This window comes from Triturus cristatus, chromosome 4_2 (genome assembly GCF_964204655.1).
Source record: "Triturus cristatus chromosome 4_2, aTriCri1.1, whole genome shotgun sequence".
Classification (NCBI taxonomy): domain Eukaryota; kingdom Metazoa; phylum Chordata; class Amphibia; order Caudata; family Salamandridae; genus Triturus; species Triturus cristatus.
The window spans coordinates 408,008,925-408,024,294 of record NC_140586.1 but is presented as its reverse complement, the minus strand read 5'-3'; the positions used below and the strand labels follow the sequence as shown (position 1 = coordinate 408,024,294).

General features: G+C 44.8%; 1 protein-coding gene across 2 annotated transcripts in view; it reads right to left on the bottom strand.

Annotated features, from left to right (window-relative positions):
* SNX7 (sorting nexin 7) overlaps positions 1-15,370 on the bottom strand; it is a 221,767-nt gene that overhangs the window by 115,467 nt on the left and 90,930 nt on the right. For both annotated transcript variants that reach the window (XM_085601857.1, XM_085601858.1), the window contains exon 7: positions 2,907-2,993. In XM_085601857.1, the coding sequence (XP_085457983.1) occupies positions 2,907-2,993 (87 nt within the window). The remainder of the gene's footprint in view (positions 1-2,906; positions 2,994-15,370) is intronic.

Below are 15,370 nucleotides of genomic sequence, written 5' to 3'. Positions count from 1 at the left end.
GCCACTGTGCAATCCATGGTAACCAAGCTCAGATGTGTACTTGGTTATTCATGAGTTCATGGAACCAGGCTCGGATCTGTGCTTAGTCGCATGTGAATTTGGAATGACCAGTTCCATACTTGCATTATCGTGCCCAAGCTCAGTTCGCTACTTGGTTTTTTGTGCGTTTTTGCAACCAGGCTCGGACCTGTACTTGTTTTTGTATGGGTGTGTGGTGAGCAGGCTCAGATATGTGCTTAGTTGTTTGCGAGTTCATTGTGAACATATTCAGATTCCTGTGTGGAAATGGAGTAAGCAGGCTCAAAACATATACACGGTTTCGTGTGTGTTTGTAGTGCCGAAGATCAATTTTGTTCTTTGGCTTTTGTAACCAATCTCTCATCTCAATTTAATTTTCTGTGATCATTGTTTTTGTGTGGGTAATTGAGCAGTTACTTTCCCTCTCCAGCCTCCCATTTTGCTAACACTGATTATGTTTCAGATGATAATCTTCACTCTCCGCTCTCCTTTCTACTATTTATTTTTTCACCCCCATGTGTTTGTCTTGCTTTTACTAGCTCTCCTTTCTTTCTTTTATTTTTCTCCTTCCATAGCACTTGCCTATATCTAGCCTCTCTTCTCTTAGTCCTCCATTGCAGTTATTTCCCATATTATGCTGTCATTGCGTCTGCGATGATGTGTTTTCCCTATCAATTGTATCTTGCCCTCTTTACCACTGACCAAGGCCTCATTTTATATATACATAATTTTTATTTACTGACAAAAACAGCACAATCAAAAACTAGAAAGACATTTCTGGATATAAAAAGAGTCACCAAACCATACTATCATTAAACACTGCAAAATAATACATAGGAAAAGAGATTACCCTCTTTCAGAAAAATAGATTGGTGTAGGTCTAAAAGCCTAACTACTACACATATTCCTGTTTAGAAACCAGTTTATTGATGGTTAGTTGATTACCTTTTTTATAAGTACCTAGAAGCAGGGCACAAGTCCTAAACAAGCATTGAAAATGCAATAGGTCTCGCCTTTGATTAAGTTAAAGCCATTTGCGTTGCTAAACAACGCCATTAGCAAAGTAAATAGCTTTAACTTAATCAAAGGCGAGACCTATTGCATTTTCGATGCTTGTTCTTTCAGGACATGGGGACCAAGTCCTAAAATTGCTGCCAAACATGTTTGTTGATGTGAGGCAGCCAATCATATGTTATCTTTTGATCTGCCAGTCCCTTGGTACTCTTGCGTCTCTAGATATCTACAAAGTTTAAACCCTAATTTCTCAACAACTGCTGAATAGATTTACACACATTCGGGAAAAGCACGCTTTCTGGGTAAAGATCTAGCATTCTGCAATTTCATGTAATTCTGTTCAGCCGTTTTGACCATAGCTGTGACTAAAGTTCCAATCAAAACTGCATGAAGGAAATGCGTATTGTCACATTGTGAACATTTGTCAAATTCTGCCAAAGTTATCAACAAACAAAATAATCCATTTCCTATGGAAACCTGGTCCTAACAATATCTAGGTCTATCTCAAAATTCACCAGTTATAGTTTACTGAACTAACTATAACATGCACCGCTTATTACTCCACATGTTACATCACTCAGGGCATGTTAAATGAACTGCATTGCTAATGGCATCACTGACAACACAATATTCATTTACACCATATAGTTACTGAGTGTAGACACTTCGAATCCGTACAATGGAAACAGTGTAAGCCTTGGAGAGAACTGTAATTGTTCATTTTAAAAGTTATATGGTGCATCAGTTACAAATCACTAAAGTCAGGGGTGGAAATAGTGCTCCATTTTAAACAAGGCAATAGCTGAGAGAACCTAAAGTGCATTGTGGATGTGTGACAGACAACATATTGTGGCTTATAGCCAAAGCCTGTTCCCAAAAAACTGTGAGAAAGGCAAAAGCAGCTGTTGACAACAGATTATCCACCAATGGATAACTGGCCACATGCACAAGTTAGATAGTTGAAAATGTTGCAATACAGGGGTATACACAAGTTTTATAGAGCAAGGATGTTTATAAGGTGTGGATGTTTATTTCCAGAACTATGGTGTTCAAAATTTACAAAAATAATGTTGTCTTTTCATGGACAGGAAAAAGACTATATGTTTTTAGAATTCTTATTTGATTTCTACCTGAAAGAAAACCATATAATAAATGTCATAGTCCTTAGTGGCCAAGATAATGTGTTTTCCAGGTCAAAGGAGCAAAACTCCGGTTCTTGTGGTGTTTTGCACGTGTTTTCTCAATTTCTATATGTTTTTGTTTACCATATAAATGCCCAATTCAGATCTGACTGTATGAGTCGATGGAGAAACTGAAACACTGGCACTTTGCGGAACAAAAAATATCAAAAATTGGAGGAGTCCAAGGGGGAAGACGTTAGTGAATTTGATGCATCAGGCATTGTTTAAAATGAGTAGCACTATAACATATGACAATTTTTCAAAATTAATGAATTCATGTCAATTGTATTACAGATGGGTGCATGCCATATGTTTAGAAAGGCAGAATCAGTAGAAGATTGAGGATATCCATACAAGATAATTTCACATGTAATTATTCGTAATGAAACTCCTTTACAGAGCTGGTGGTTATCCTGAAAAAGTGGCATGGTTCTGGACATGCTGGAAACGTATTTTAAAATCAAATCATACAAGCATGTTTGTTTGTGCTAAATAAACAGATTAATGATGACTCACATCAGGAATTATCTGACCTTAAACCCGCTTCCACGATTAACAAATATAATTCCTTAATTACAACAGAATACCATGAGGTGTAGGTAGAGTTGAAGAAAAGCTTGGCATTATGGAGAACTATCTGCATGCGGGGTCCAAAAATATCATAAAATTAGTCAGCTAGGTTAAAATACTTACTCTTTCAGTATCAGCCTTTTTGTTCGCCATTGCATAAACTTTACCATCAAGCTCAGCTTGTATTTGATCTCTTCGTTTCATAACACCCTGAAAGCCAAAAAGTTAAAATACACTTTCAAAATTTAGAAAATCTTTCTCCAGTATTGCAGCTTCTTTTTCAAATCTAAGTTTACACAGAACTCAACAGGATAATGAAGTAGGATAACAGTTTCTTTGCTACTCTGAGAAACCTGGACAAGTCTCTAATGGGGCATGTAAGCCATCTAGGATCTCTAAAGTTACTAAACCACAACTGCTGAAAATGTTTAAAAAAAAATATTACAGTTCGGAAACTAGGAAGAAATTAATGGAGGATATTTAAGGAACTGTTTACCTTGGTCGCCACAATATATACCTACCTTGCAAAATGCATCATGTGTGCTGAAACGATAAGAAAATGCAGGCTAGTGTAATAAAAACTAAGCTCTTTGTACAGACAATGGTGACATACGAAGCAGCATAAAATCCATCTTTGCACTACAGCAGAGAACGTGCAAATAACAAATTTTCAAAACCAAAATGTCTAATGTAGGAGGAGTTCATCTGCAAGTCATGAATAAAAACAGCCGATTCAGGCATTTAAAAATGTATTCTTACAGCTGAAAACATTAAGACGCTAATAAAGCACCAGAAACATCTGAAAGGCAAACCAAAACAGTATGAGATACAATGTGATGTGTACATAGATGTCAGTGTCAACGGGACATTTAATATTGTGTTAGGATCCTACTGAGAAATGTGATATGTGGAAGATACTTACTGCAGAGAGGCTACTGATCTAGTCCATTAAACTATGCTCCCGTGCAGGAAGTCCGGAAACATGGCCAGGGGCTTCAAGAACCCCTCACTTTACCAGCTTGAGCAGGCGCTGGGTATAACTGGGAAGCACGAGTAGCACAAAACCTTTAAAACGTTAGTTATTGCTCCTTTGACTTTGATTAGTGACGCTAGCCCCCAAATAAAAGCTTGTAGAAACCACTGCACAAGAGTGAACAAAGCAAAGGATGAAAGGGAAGGAGGCAGCGCCGGGGAAAAGGATGATTGGATAGAGAGATGGATGGGTTGATGGAGAAAGTTGAGAAATATAGAGTAGGACAGAGAGACTGATGGGGGGGGGGGAAAAGGATGGGTGACGATACGGATCGATGTATAGAAAAGAAGAATGGATGAATTATAAGAAAAAATTAAGGGCAGATGGAGAGAAGGTTGGATAATTGACAAGAATGGAGGATGAATGAAGAAAACCAGATAAGGATGGCAGAATGAAGAGGTAAAAAGTACCATTTGCAGCATTGATTCCAGAATTTCTGGGGAAGCAGTAGAAAGAGTACTGGGATTGCTTGCCTCACTTACTCACTCAGTGCCACTAGGGATATAGTTCAAAGGGGGGTATTCTTTTTCTGGCTACTCCCTTGATGATACCTCACCTTTACAAAGCGACCACTCATTCTGTTAGTACCTTGACTTCAGAGTATTTACTTTCTGTACTCATGAATGATGTACAGAGATTGGGGATACTAGGTAGCTCACAATGGGGCCAAAGACTTTATAGTCTCAGGCTTTGTTTGGCTTTGATCAAACGGATTATCTGTTCCTCGCCTTTTCCTGATGAGACTTGATGGCACCTCACACGCTAACTTGACCGGCAACAAGCACATTAACTTCTGACTTCAACTTTCCCTACTGAGGTGCACACCGTACTAAACACAATGAGATTTACAAAGTGCTTCATGGCGATCTTGTCCCACTCCGCTTTAAATCTCAGAGGCCTCTAGGCTTCGGACTTTTCACAACAGGTCACTGCCATACCCGCGCTCCTCTTGGCAGACAGCCACTCAACGAACCAGCACAAAGGTACACTGTACTATGCACAGAGCACAAGCGCTGTACCTCCCCTCACCCCCCCAGAGCCCAGGACCTAGCCAGGCCTCAACATAGCTAGCACTATTTATTGTGTCTTCTCATACCCTTCGTGGTACGCAATCAGTACTTCTGTTCTTGCAATGTCCTGAAGAGGCCCACATTTAAAAGGACTAAAATGCGTCAACACTATCATCTGGAAGAGTCTATCAATCTAGAATACTTTAAGTGAAACTTTGGACACACATAAAAAATGTGTGCAACATCCATAAGGACTACCTCCTTATGGACTGTGCAATTAAAATGGGCACAGCCACACCCCTTTGAAGCAACTGGAAGACTGAAGAAGGATTCGAGTTGTTACATTTGTCGCCATTATTTTTCTAGTCCTACACATTATTTTGTATGCACTAAGAGGAATTGCTTGTCCTCCTATTACTATTTTTGTTACACTTTTTTGTTACCGGTCTGTACAAGCACAGAAAGTGAAAATTATTATGCTTGTCTATAAGTAAGAATAAATCATGGTCTGTGAAAATAGACAAAACACCAGTGATTAATTTGAGTATTTACCTTGTAAATCACTCTATGTAAAACCTGTTCCCACAGTATACCACGTTTTTGTTGACATTATCCCACCCAGTAGTCAGTTACTCCTATTTGGATTCTCTCACTTTACCCAAATTGTGCAAAACAGACTGGAAAATGCTGAAAACCCTTCGAATCACCAAAGAAATATTAGAGTGTTATCACATCAGAAACAGTGCTCCTTGAACTGGTTTATGTAGACCAAGGAGGATCTATTCCAGACTGCAGTACTAGCAATGAAAATGAGAAGGTCCTTCATCTGTATGATTCAGTAAGGAGAAGAGGGTAAAATGCTGTCCTCCTGTCCTGAGATGCTGAAAAGGTATTTGATCTAGTATATCTAGGTATGATAGCAAACAGCTTACAACAGATGGAGCTTGGGCTGCCATTTTGAGTATGGGTCCTAGCGCATTATGAGGCGCCATAAGCAAAAGCTAGAGTGATTAGGCAGCACTCAGATAGAGTCCTGATCTAGAAGGAAATATGGCAGGATTGCCTTGCTGACTCCTCTTATTTGCACTTACAATTGAGCTCATCATTTAAAGAATTAGAGCCAATTCTCTGATCAACGACATCAGGTTTTAGCAAGACACAGTTAGCTTACAGCATTTGCTGATGACCTTATGGTGTTACTTGAAGACTCCTGCCACACTCTCAGGGAGCGGTTGCCTGAATTAGCAGACGTCCAGAGTGGCAGGCTTTCACATACATCTGCATAAGTCTGAAGGAGTGATCTTAACAATGGGCCCTGATCTAATGAAACAATATTTATACACTCCCCTTTCAGGTGGTCGATAGAGGGGATCTACTATCTTGGTGTGAGACTGACCCCACACTGGCAGATCTGTGTTAAGGAGAACTCCTCTGCATTTATGAAAGAAAATAAGGCAGGGTTCATGGAAAAATTATGCTCTCTCCTGGGTAGGTCGGATTGCAGCCTGGAAGATGATGATACTACAAAGATACTGTATTTATATGAATGAATGAATGAATGAAAATGCGCTTTATGGAGCGGAGAGACAAAGGCAGATCCTGCTAGTGTGCAGTGATAAAGAGATGTGTTTTAAGCAGTTTCCGGAAGACCAACAGGTTAGATTCTCCTCGGAGAGTGGGGGGGACGGGGGGGGGATTCCAAAGGTTGGAGGCATTCAGGGAAAAAAGAGCATCCACCCCACCTAGCTCTTTGTACTTTCAGTGGAGTGGCAAGAAAGGCAGAACTGGAATGAAGACTCCTAGTGGGTAGATAGGGGGTAACCAAAGACTGAATAATGGGTGGACCAGATTTCCAAATAGCTTTGTGGGCCAGGCACATAGCCTTGAAATGGATCCTGGCCAAGATAGGCAGCCAGTGGAGATTCCTCAAAGCAGGTTTGGCTGTTTGTCTCCGGGGAATCTGGAGCAGTTGGCGAGCCGCACAATTTTGGATTACTTGTAGTTTATGGATTGTGGACTGAGGGGTTCCTAGATATAGTGTGTTCCCGTAATCCAGGCGGGACAGTATGAGGGCCTGCACCATAATCCTCCTTGCCTGGAAAGGGAGCAGAGCAAGAATTTTCCTGAGATTTCTCATTAGGCCAAAACACGTAGCAGAGAGCTTAGTAACCTGATGATTGAAGCAGAGGGAGCTGTCAAGCCACATGCCAAGGCTTTTTATCTGCTGCTTTGGGCTAGGCATGGGGCCAAGACAAGTCGGCCAAATGAGTATTTCAGGCCATTTCTAGGTCTCTTGATCTGAGAGACATTAACTGCCTCCAAGAAGTGTGTAACTCATAATGGGAAACCAAGACTTAAATGACAACAGTGACCCAGGCACTACAGACTATGGGGGTTGACAGTACTGTATCTCATTGACTATTATCGAGCATCCCATATTAGAAATATATGAAAATGGCTTATGTGTTTTATTGGCCAAAATCTAGGTACATCAGGCACTGGGGGCCATATGTAGGTAGGCCAGAAATACCGATTGCTAAATACCGAATTTTACCGATTCGGTATTTAGAAATCGGTATTTGCTATGTACCAAATAGTTCGGTAAAAATTACCGAATCTGTAAAATTCGGTAAATGAATACCGATTGCACAATACCGACCGGAGTTTCGAATCGGTAAATACCGAATTGGTATTTACCGATTCGGAAATTCAAATACACATCATTTGAGGAATCAACTAATCCTGTGCAAACCCAACCCCACCCAACCAGGAAGTGGCCACACCCAGGCAGGTGCACACAATCAGCAGACTCTGGAGAGGCTGGGAGTGCAGAGGAGAGGAACAGAGCCAGTGCCTGATTCAGCACAAGAAACTGACACAATGGCTAGCCAGGACACAGAGAGAGATGGAGGGGAAAGGAAGAGAAAACTTAAATTCAGCCAAAACGAACTGCAGGTACTTGTGGAGGAGGTGGTAAAGCAGCACCATAAGCTTTTCGGAAAACAGTCCCTGCAAGTGGCTGAATCAGAGAAAAGGAAGATCTGGCTTGGAATCCAGGCGCAGGTAAATTCCATTGGAGTAACCCCCCGGGACATTGATGTGCTGAAGAAGCGGTGGTACGACATCCGTATCATCACAAAGAAGAAGATGGCTGAACTGAAGAAAGAGGCCAGCCGGACAGGAGGAGGAAGGAACAGGGCACCTGCCCCGACAGAACTGGAGGAGCTCGTGGAGTCTACAATTGAGCCCGAAAGTGTTGTGGGGATTGGGGATGCAGACAGCTCTGCCAGAGCCGCTACAAAACAAGATAAGACGCATGCACAGCATGGTGCCCCCGCTACCCCTATCCCAAATCCCCAATTGGCCAATGAGAATCCCACTCCAGTACAGGTGTTAGTGCATACCCGCAATGCATTATGGGAGATGTAGTCTGTGAAACCCCAAACATGACAATAATTGTGCAGAACAACTAGGCATGTTACACACATTAGCGATAAGCAGGCATAGGACAATGAGAGAGTGTTGTAGATATGTATTATGATGATAGCAATGCAGGGCTGCAGGTACACTGAGCTGATGTTGAATTTCTGTCCACAGGCGATACTTCGCGCAGGACTGCACAGGAGAAGGGAGAGAGGGCACCCCGGAAGGACAGCTCAGAGAAGACCACCACGAGTTCTGGGCAGACAACAGCACCACAGACAGCCTCACCACCACAGCCAGCCAGCCACGCCACCACAGCCAGCCTCGCCACCACATCCAGCATCGCCAATCCTGCTGGCCTCACCCGCATCGACACCACCTGCATTGTTCAGGTCTAGGAGGCGTGCTGTTGCCAGATTACATGTCTCAGAGTCCTCATCAGAAGACTCGAGGGCTGCGGAAACATCCACTGTGCCACTGGATGGTTGCCATGCCGGTGTGCACTCCGCCTCTGAGGGAGCACACACAGGTGCCAGACGTCGCCGCAGGGCCCTGGTGCGCAGTCCACTTCCACAGGGTGAGAGCCATGGGGTATTCTTAGGGCTGGAGGCCACCATGGTCAAGGTGCAGCACCTACAAGGAAAGGCAATCTTGTCAGTCCAGCGCCAAATGAAGGGCCTCAATGACACAATGGGCAACATTGACAGGGGCATAAGCACAATGGCTGAGGGCATGAGGGAGATGGCTGCGGGCATGCGGGACATGTCCCAGTCCATCATGCTGCTGTGCACAAAGATGGATGAGGACAGAGCAGCACGGCAAAGGGAGAGGCAAAAGAAAGACCACCACACAAGGGCAGTGAACCGCCTGGCAACTGCCACTTCGCTGCTCTGCAGGCACTCCGTGGCAATGCAGGAGGGGCTTGCGCACTGCAGCAATGATGTGTCAAGGGGGATGGTGAGGGTAACCAGTGCACTTGAGGTGCTGCTAACAAGCCAGTCTGCCACAACTGGTGCTGTGGATGCTGGGGACACCGAAGACACCACCAGTAGGAGCAGCATTACCCCCCCTGTCACATACACACGGAGGAGTAACAGACGGCATGGGGCTGCCACTGGTCCCACAGCCAGTGAGGACACTCAATCACTGGCATCCCGCACTGTAGTGCGTGGGCGCAGACACGGATGCTGCACACAATTGCAGGACACAGTTGGGGGTGAAGTAACCCTTGACTTCAAACTCTTGATTTCACATTATTGATAGGCCAGTTGTGGCGTTGTGTTGTGGCGTAGTGCCGCATGAATAAAACTACGTCATGGCATACAACTACTGGCTGTGTCCCCTTACTTACTTAGAAATAGTTGCAAGTGATCTCTGCCCGTCTCTCTCTCCCATCTGTTGCCACTCCTGTTGCGTTGGGCTCTGGCTGTGCAGACTCATAGTCATTGTCCTCAAAATCTGTTATTTCCACCTCTGTACCTGTCTTCGTGGCAAGGTTGTGCAGCATTGCACAAGTGGCAATGATCTTGCAGCAGATGATGGGTGTGTACTGGCGTGCGCCTCCGCTTTGGTGGAGGCAGCGGAACCTGCTTTTCAATAGTCCAAACGTGCGCTCCGCCACGTTGCGTGTTGATTTGTGTGCCACATTATATCGTCTTTCACTCAGGGTTGATGGGTGCAGGTAGGGAGTGAGGATGAATGACCGCACGGCATATGCACTATCGCCTAGGTGAGTAAGAGAGTACCATTAGTCACATGCCTCAATACACATTCATTTGCGATCAGTATTAGGGAGTGTCACAGTGATTTACCTAGCAGGTATCCTTCTCCAAATTCTCCGGCAACCAGTCGTGTGTAGATCCCACTGTTCTGGAAGATGAAGGAGTCGTGGGTGCTCCCAGGGAACTTAGCTACGATATCAGTGATTATGTTGCCAGCATCGCAGATTATCTGCACATTTATGGAGTGGGTGGACTTTCTGTTCCTGTAGATGTGCTCTGTGGCTGCTGGTGGGCAGATTGGAATGTGTGTGCCATCAATACAGCCTATGACATGCGGGAACTGTGCCATCTGGTAAAAGTCGGTCTTTGTTTTCTGCAGTTCACCCTGTGTGTTTGGGAAGCTAATGTAGTGGGGCATTCTCTGCATCATGGCATCCAGGAACTTCCTGAAGAAACGGGACAGGCAACTCTGGGATACCCCGCCTACCGCAGCTATCACCCCCTGGTAACTGCCAGATGCGAGTAGATGTAGGCTACAGAGCACCTGCACATGTGGTGGTATGGCATGCGCCCTTGTTGTTGGATGGTCCAGGAGTGGGTGCAGGTCCCTTATCAGGTCCATGATGGTTTGGGGGTGTAGCCTGTACCTTTCATGTATCTCAGCCTCAGTCTGTTGATAGAGTGTGATGCGCTGTCTGTATATGCGTTCCTCCCGTCTCCAAATCCTCAGATCTGCTGCCTGTGGACGTAGGCGCCTTGTAATCACATACAGAGCGGCCATGGTGTTCACGCTGTTGCATTTTGGGATTGCTTATATGCACTGTGGCTGTTTATCACCTGATTTCACTCTGTGTTAATTACCGACTCTTAAATACCGAATTTCATGGAATTCGGTAATACCGACTTTACCTACATCTCTTGTATCGTTTTACCATTTCATATTTACCGAATTGGTAAATATGAATTCGGCAATTATGAATCGGTAATTTAGAATTCGGTAACGAAGAATCGGTATTTACCGAATCCTTCTTTTTGGACTCCTACATCTCAATTGCCTAAATACCAGTCGGTAACTGGATATTTACCGAATTTCGGCCGTTACCGACCAGTATTTCGCTACCTACATATGGCCCTGGGTGAGGTCCCCTAGCTCCCAACATGTTAGTGAGGTGACATTCTATACAGTTCTCCTATTACAAACTTGACCCTGAATGCGTGGGGTGAGCTGACTTGCAAAGCAGGCTTAATGATTCAGCCCTCTCCTTGAACTCCGCTCTTCTGAAGATAAAACTTCCATACAGGTTTAGATAGATCCTGTTTCACTATTGCAGGGAGGGAGGAGGAGTCATAGGTTAAGGGACCTTCAAACTAAGGGCAATATTGGCTCATTTGAGGACATTAAAAGTACCTATGGTCCCGAAATTAGAGGGCTTCCATTATTTCCAATGGAGGCAGTAGAGAACACAGAGGAGAGGACCAGAGCTAAAAGGGCACAGGTCCCTTTATAAAGGTCTATCTAAAAGTTGACCTTGCCACACCACTCAGTTTACAAAATATACACTCTTATTAATATATGTCACACAAACCCTAAACACCCATGTCAACTGCAATGGAAAAAGAAATGGTCTTTACAGGAGACGACAAAACGGCAAGAGGTCTGTTAGAAATGGCCCTTTCAGCAGTCTTATCCCCTTCTTTTTGCCTTCTTCCTCCCCTTTTTGATGGTTTAATTTTGTTGGCTTTGGACTCTGTCCCTAGTAAGGTGCACTACTTTTTTTCCCTATTGCAAGGCCTATCTCTCCCATAGGGTAACATTGGAAATACTGTATTACATTTTCTAAGTGTAATTCTCAAATGTGAAGAGATAGGCTTTTGAAGTTTGGTGCATCTGGAATCACAATTTAAAATCCTAACTGATGGTGAAGTCGGATCTAAATTGCAATTCTGAAAATGCCACTTTTAGAAAGTTGGTATTTTCTTGCAGTAGCCATTTGGTGCCTGCTGCCTGTCTCTGATCACATCTGGTGGGTGACAGCTGGGCTTTGTGCATTTCCCCTAGACAGCTACACACAATGGGAGCTTTGATGTGACCTGATGAGTAATCCTGGCAGGATGGGAGGGAGGAGCAGGACCGAGCCTCACTTCCACCTGAATAGGCTGTGTTCTGTCCCCTCACAAAGGGCTGCATACCCTCTGTAGTGCGCCTGGAGCCAGGGTGGGCATCTGTGCACTTCAAAGCACTCTCTTTGACATCTCCCCAATGTAAAGGCACCACTAGGTATAAGAGCTGGACCTCAGACCCCACCACTTCTGGACCCTGGACCTGTGAAGATTCTGTCAGGAAGGGGCGGAGCTTGCAGAGTCCAAAAAAGGCCGCCCTCTGAGTGAGCTCCTTCGGCCGCCACAACAATCCTGCATGATCCTGTGTTAATACGAGTACAATATATCACCAAATAGCAGATCATGAGCACTTAAGAAACAAGGCTCGCAAAGGGATTGAAAATTGAGCAGCGACACGGTGTGAGACAACCGCCCACACCGGTGCACCCACCTGGGAGAGGCCTGTACAGCCAGCGTGGCAGCGTCAGCACGAAATCTACAATATCTAGGAGGCCATGCCTGAGGCAGTGAGTGGTCGTGGCCCACGGACGGGAAATCAATGAGCCAGCGGGGAGCGTTGGGCAACTCCCAAACATAAGCAGCGTGTGAGACACTATGCAGTCGGCCCGAGCACACACTGCTGGGGGCCGCAAGAAGCGGCTGCTACGGTGGCGGCTAGCATTACTTTGGGAGCAACAAAAATTGGACACCAATACTCACACGAGACATCAGATATAAACTGAGTACCAGGGCTGTCAGCTAGTGTGTGCCACATGGGGGCACCCCTGATGTGTAGATCATTCCAATGTATTGTCTTCAGAACCACCACTGCACAAGGTCTCTGCATCTCAGTCGACTTTGTCCCAGTCCAGCACAACCAGATATCCCAAGTATGTGATTATTGCTTTTAAGCCCTATTTTATAATTTATCCTTTAAAACATAATATTATATTAATTGATATCTCATGTTCTTGTTTTATTTAGTAAAATATTCTCTATTTTTCTAAACTGGTGTGGGATCTTTTTGTGTGGTGTTTTCACTGTTTTTAATTTTTGAAGTGTTGCACAAATACTTTACACATTGCCCAAAAGTTAAGCCTGACTGCTCTGTGCCAAGTTACCAGATGGTGAGCGCAGGTTAATTTGGGGATTGCTGGTGCCTTACCGTGACTAAGATTATGGTTACTGCTTGACCAGGGCTCACACCCCAGTCAACCAGGAACACAATTTCTAACACGGTCTTTACCATAGTACATAATTTTGCTGGACATGCACTATGGAAGAGAGCAATTTACAAAGTACTTTATGGCTGGTACTATACACTAGCTAGACTGCATGTCCTAGATACTGTAAGAAGTAGAAAATACTGGAGGAGGTGAAAAGAGTACTCCCCTACACATTCTTTGGAACTGACCAATATTGGGGAAATTCAGGACTGAAACTACAGAAAGGATTCAATAGACTACGGAAAACAACCAGAGAGCCAGAGAGAGCTGCTCCGATATACTGCTTCTGAGTCAACTATCTCTAATGCTTAATCCTCATTGTGTCGTTGCTGCCTTGCTGCCAAAGATTGCTGTTGTCGTGCTGGAGAGATGGGGGACTACACTCCCCAGTAACCCCCTGCCATTGAAGTCGCCCTCAGGTGCCGGAGAGCCATAAAGTGGCAAGAGGCGTCCCGCAGCACGGGGCCCTCATTTCACCATTGCTGCCTTGATGCCAGGAACTGCTGTTGTCATGCTGGGGAGGTGGATGACTACACTCCCCACCAACCATGTGCCATTGACATCGCCCTCAGACCCAAGAGCAGGCCCGTCTGTGCCTGTTAAAGTCTGCAGGAGCCTGGGTCCCCCCCTCTTGACTGGGGCCGGTTTCGTATGCCCGGTTCCAAGTTCGAGATAAGAAGTGGATAATTAATTAAAAATGGTCCTGTCTGGAAGTAATTGGACTCTGGTAGAGCAGTGCTGTAAAACAGGAATTAGTGACCCACAGCCATCACCACTACATCTGTATCGGGCAGAATCACACCAGAGGCATTATCACTCAACTTCCTAAAGAACGTCGAGGAACTTGCTGGAGCAGACCAGAACCCCCAGGATACCGTGTGGCTGGAAGCCTCTGCTGCAGACATCCTGACACACCTGGAGGTGCTCCTTAAAGTTTGGCTGGGGGGTCTGCGGTCGTTTGAGGCTGGGCTGGGCCACCCCCCCTAACAACTACCTTACCACAGGAGTGCAGCTATTTTCCAGTCATCATTAACTAATGGGCAAACGGAAGGCAAAACCCAGCGTACAAGGAGTTGAGAACATTGACAACCTGGACTCATTCCTCACAAGAGCTGTGGAAGTCCTGTCTAAGGAGATCAAGTTAACCGAGTGGCAACTCTCAGTAGGAGAGGTGAGACTCCTGCTTCAAATTATGGAAGTGTGGACAATGTCTTAATGCCTATAGGTGACGTTTGCCCCTCCCCCACAGCCCCCTAATGTCAATGTTATATATCAACCCTTCAGTTTCCAGTGGAGGAGATTGCAGCTCCCCCACAGAACCTCCAGTAAAAAAGAGGGGGAGGTAGTTTGTATAAGCCCTTATGATCGGACACACATGCAAAGACAGGCACAAACCTAGCTATCCCGACTGAGAATGAGGCCCTTTATGTTAAAATTGAACAGGCCATCTCCCTACTGCTTCAACCCCTACTAGATAGATTAAAAAGGATTGAAGATAGTTTAACCTTAATGGGCAGGCAAGGGGTTGGAACCCAAGAGGGGGCAAATAAGGTCCAAGAGGTTATGCAGGCTCTTCCTCTGGGTTTACCAAACCTTAATACTAATGCAATTGTCTCTACTCAGAGAATGGCTATGTGTGACTGCTCAGCACTCCAACGCCAGAGCGAGGGTGGCCTAGGAGAACATGTGCTGGGGAACAGTCCCATCAATCTTACTCCCAGACAATGCCATTGAATACCGCAAGATCTCTGCCTACCCTAATAGATACCTATTGCACCCATCCTGCTCATGTTTCTACAATTCCTCTTATAGTAAGCATGCCCCACAATCTGCTCCAGCGACGTGAGGGCAGAAGGTCCCTTTTTTAACCAGAACGGAAACAGCGAATAGAGTCGGACGGCTTCAATTAGGGGAAACTTGGGAGGGCCCCAACCACCTGAAGAACCACTTAAATTTAGATCTTCCCCCAGCAGCCAGGTAAATACCCCTGAATTTAAACATACACATTCAGAGTCAACAGAGTAATTGATGTTTAAAGCACTACACTGAAGGTCAAAGTATGCCCAAGGGGGAT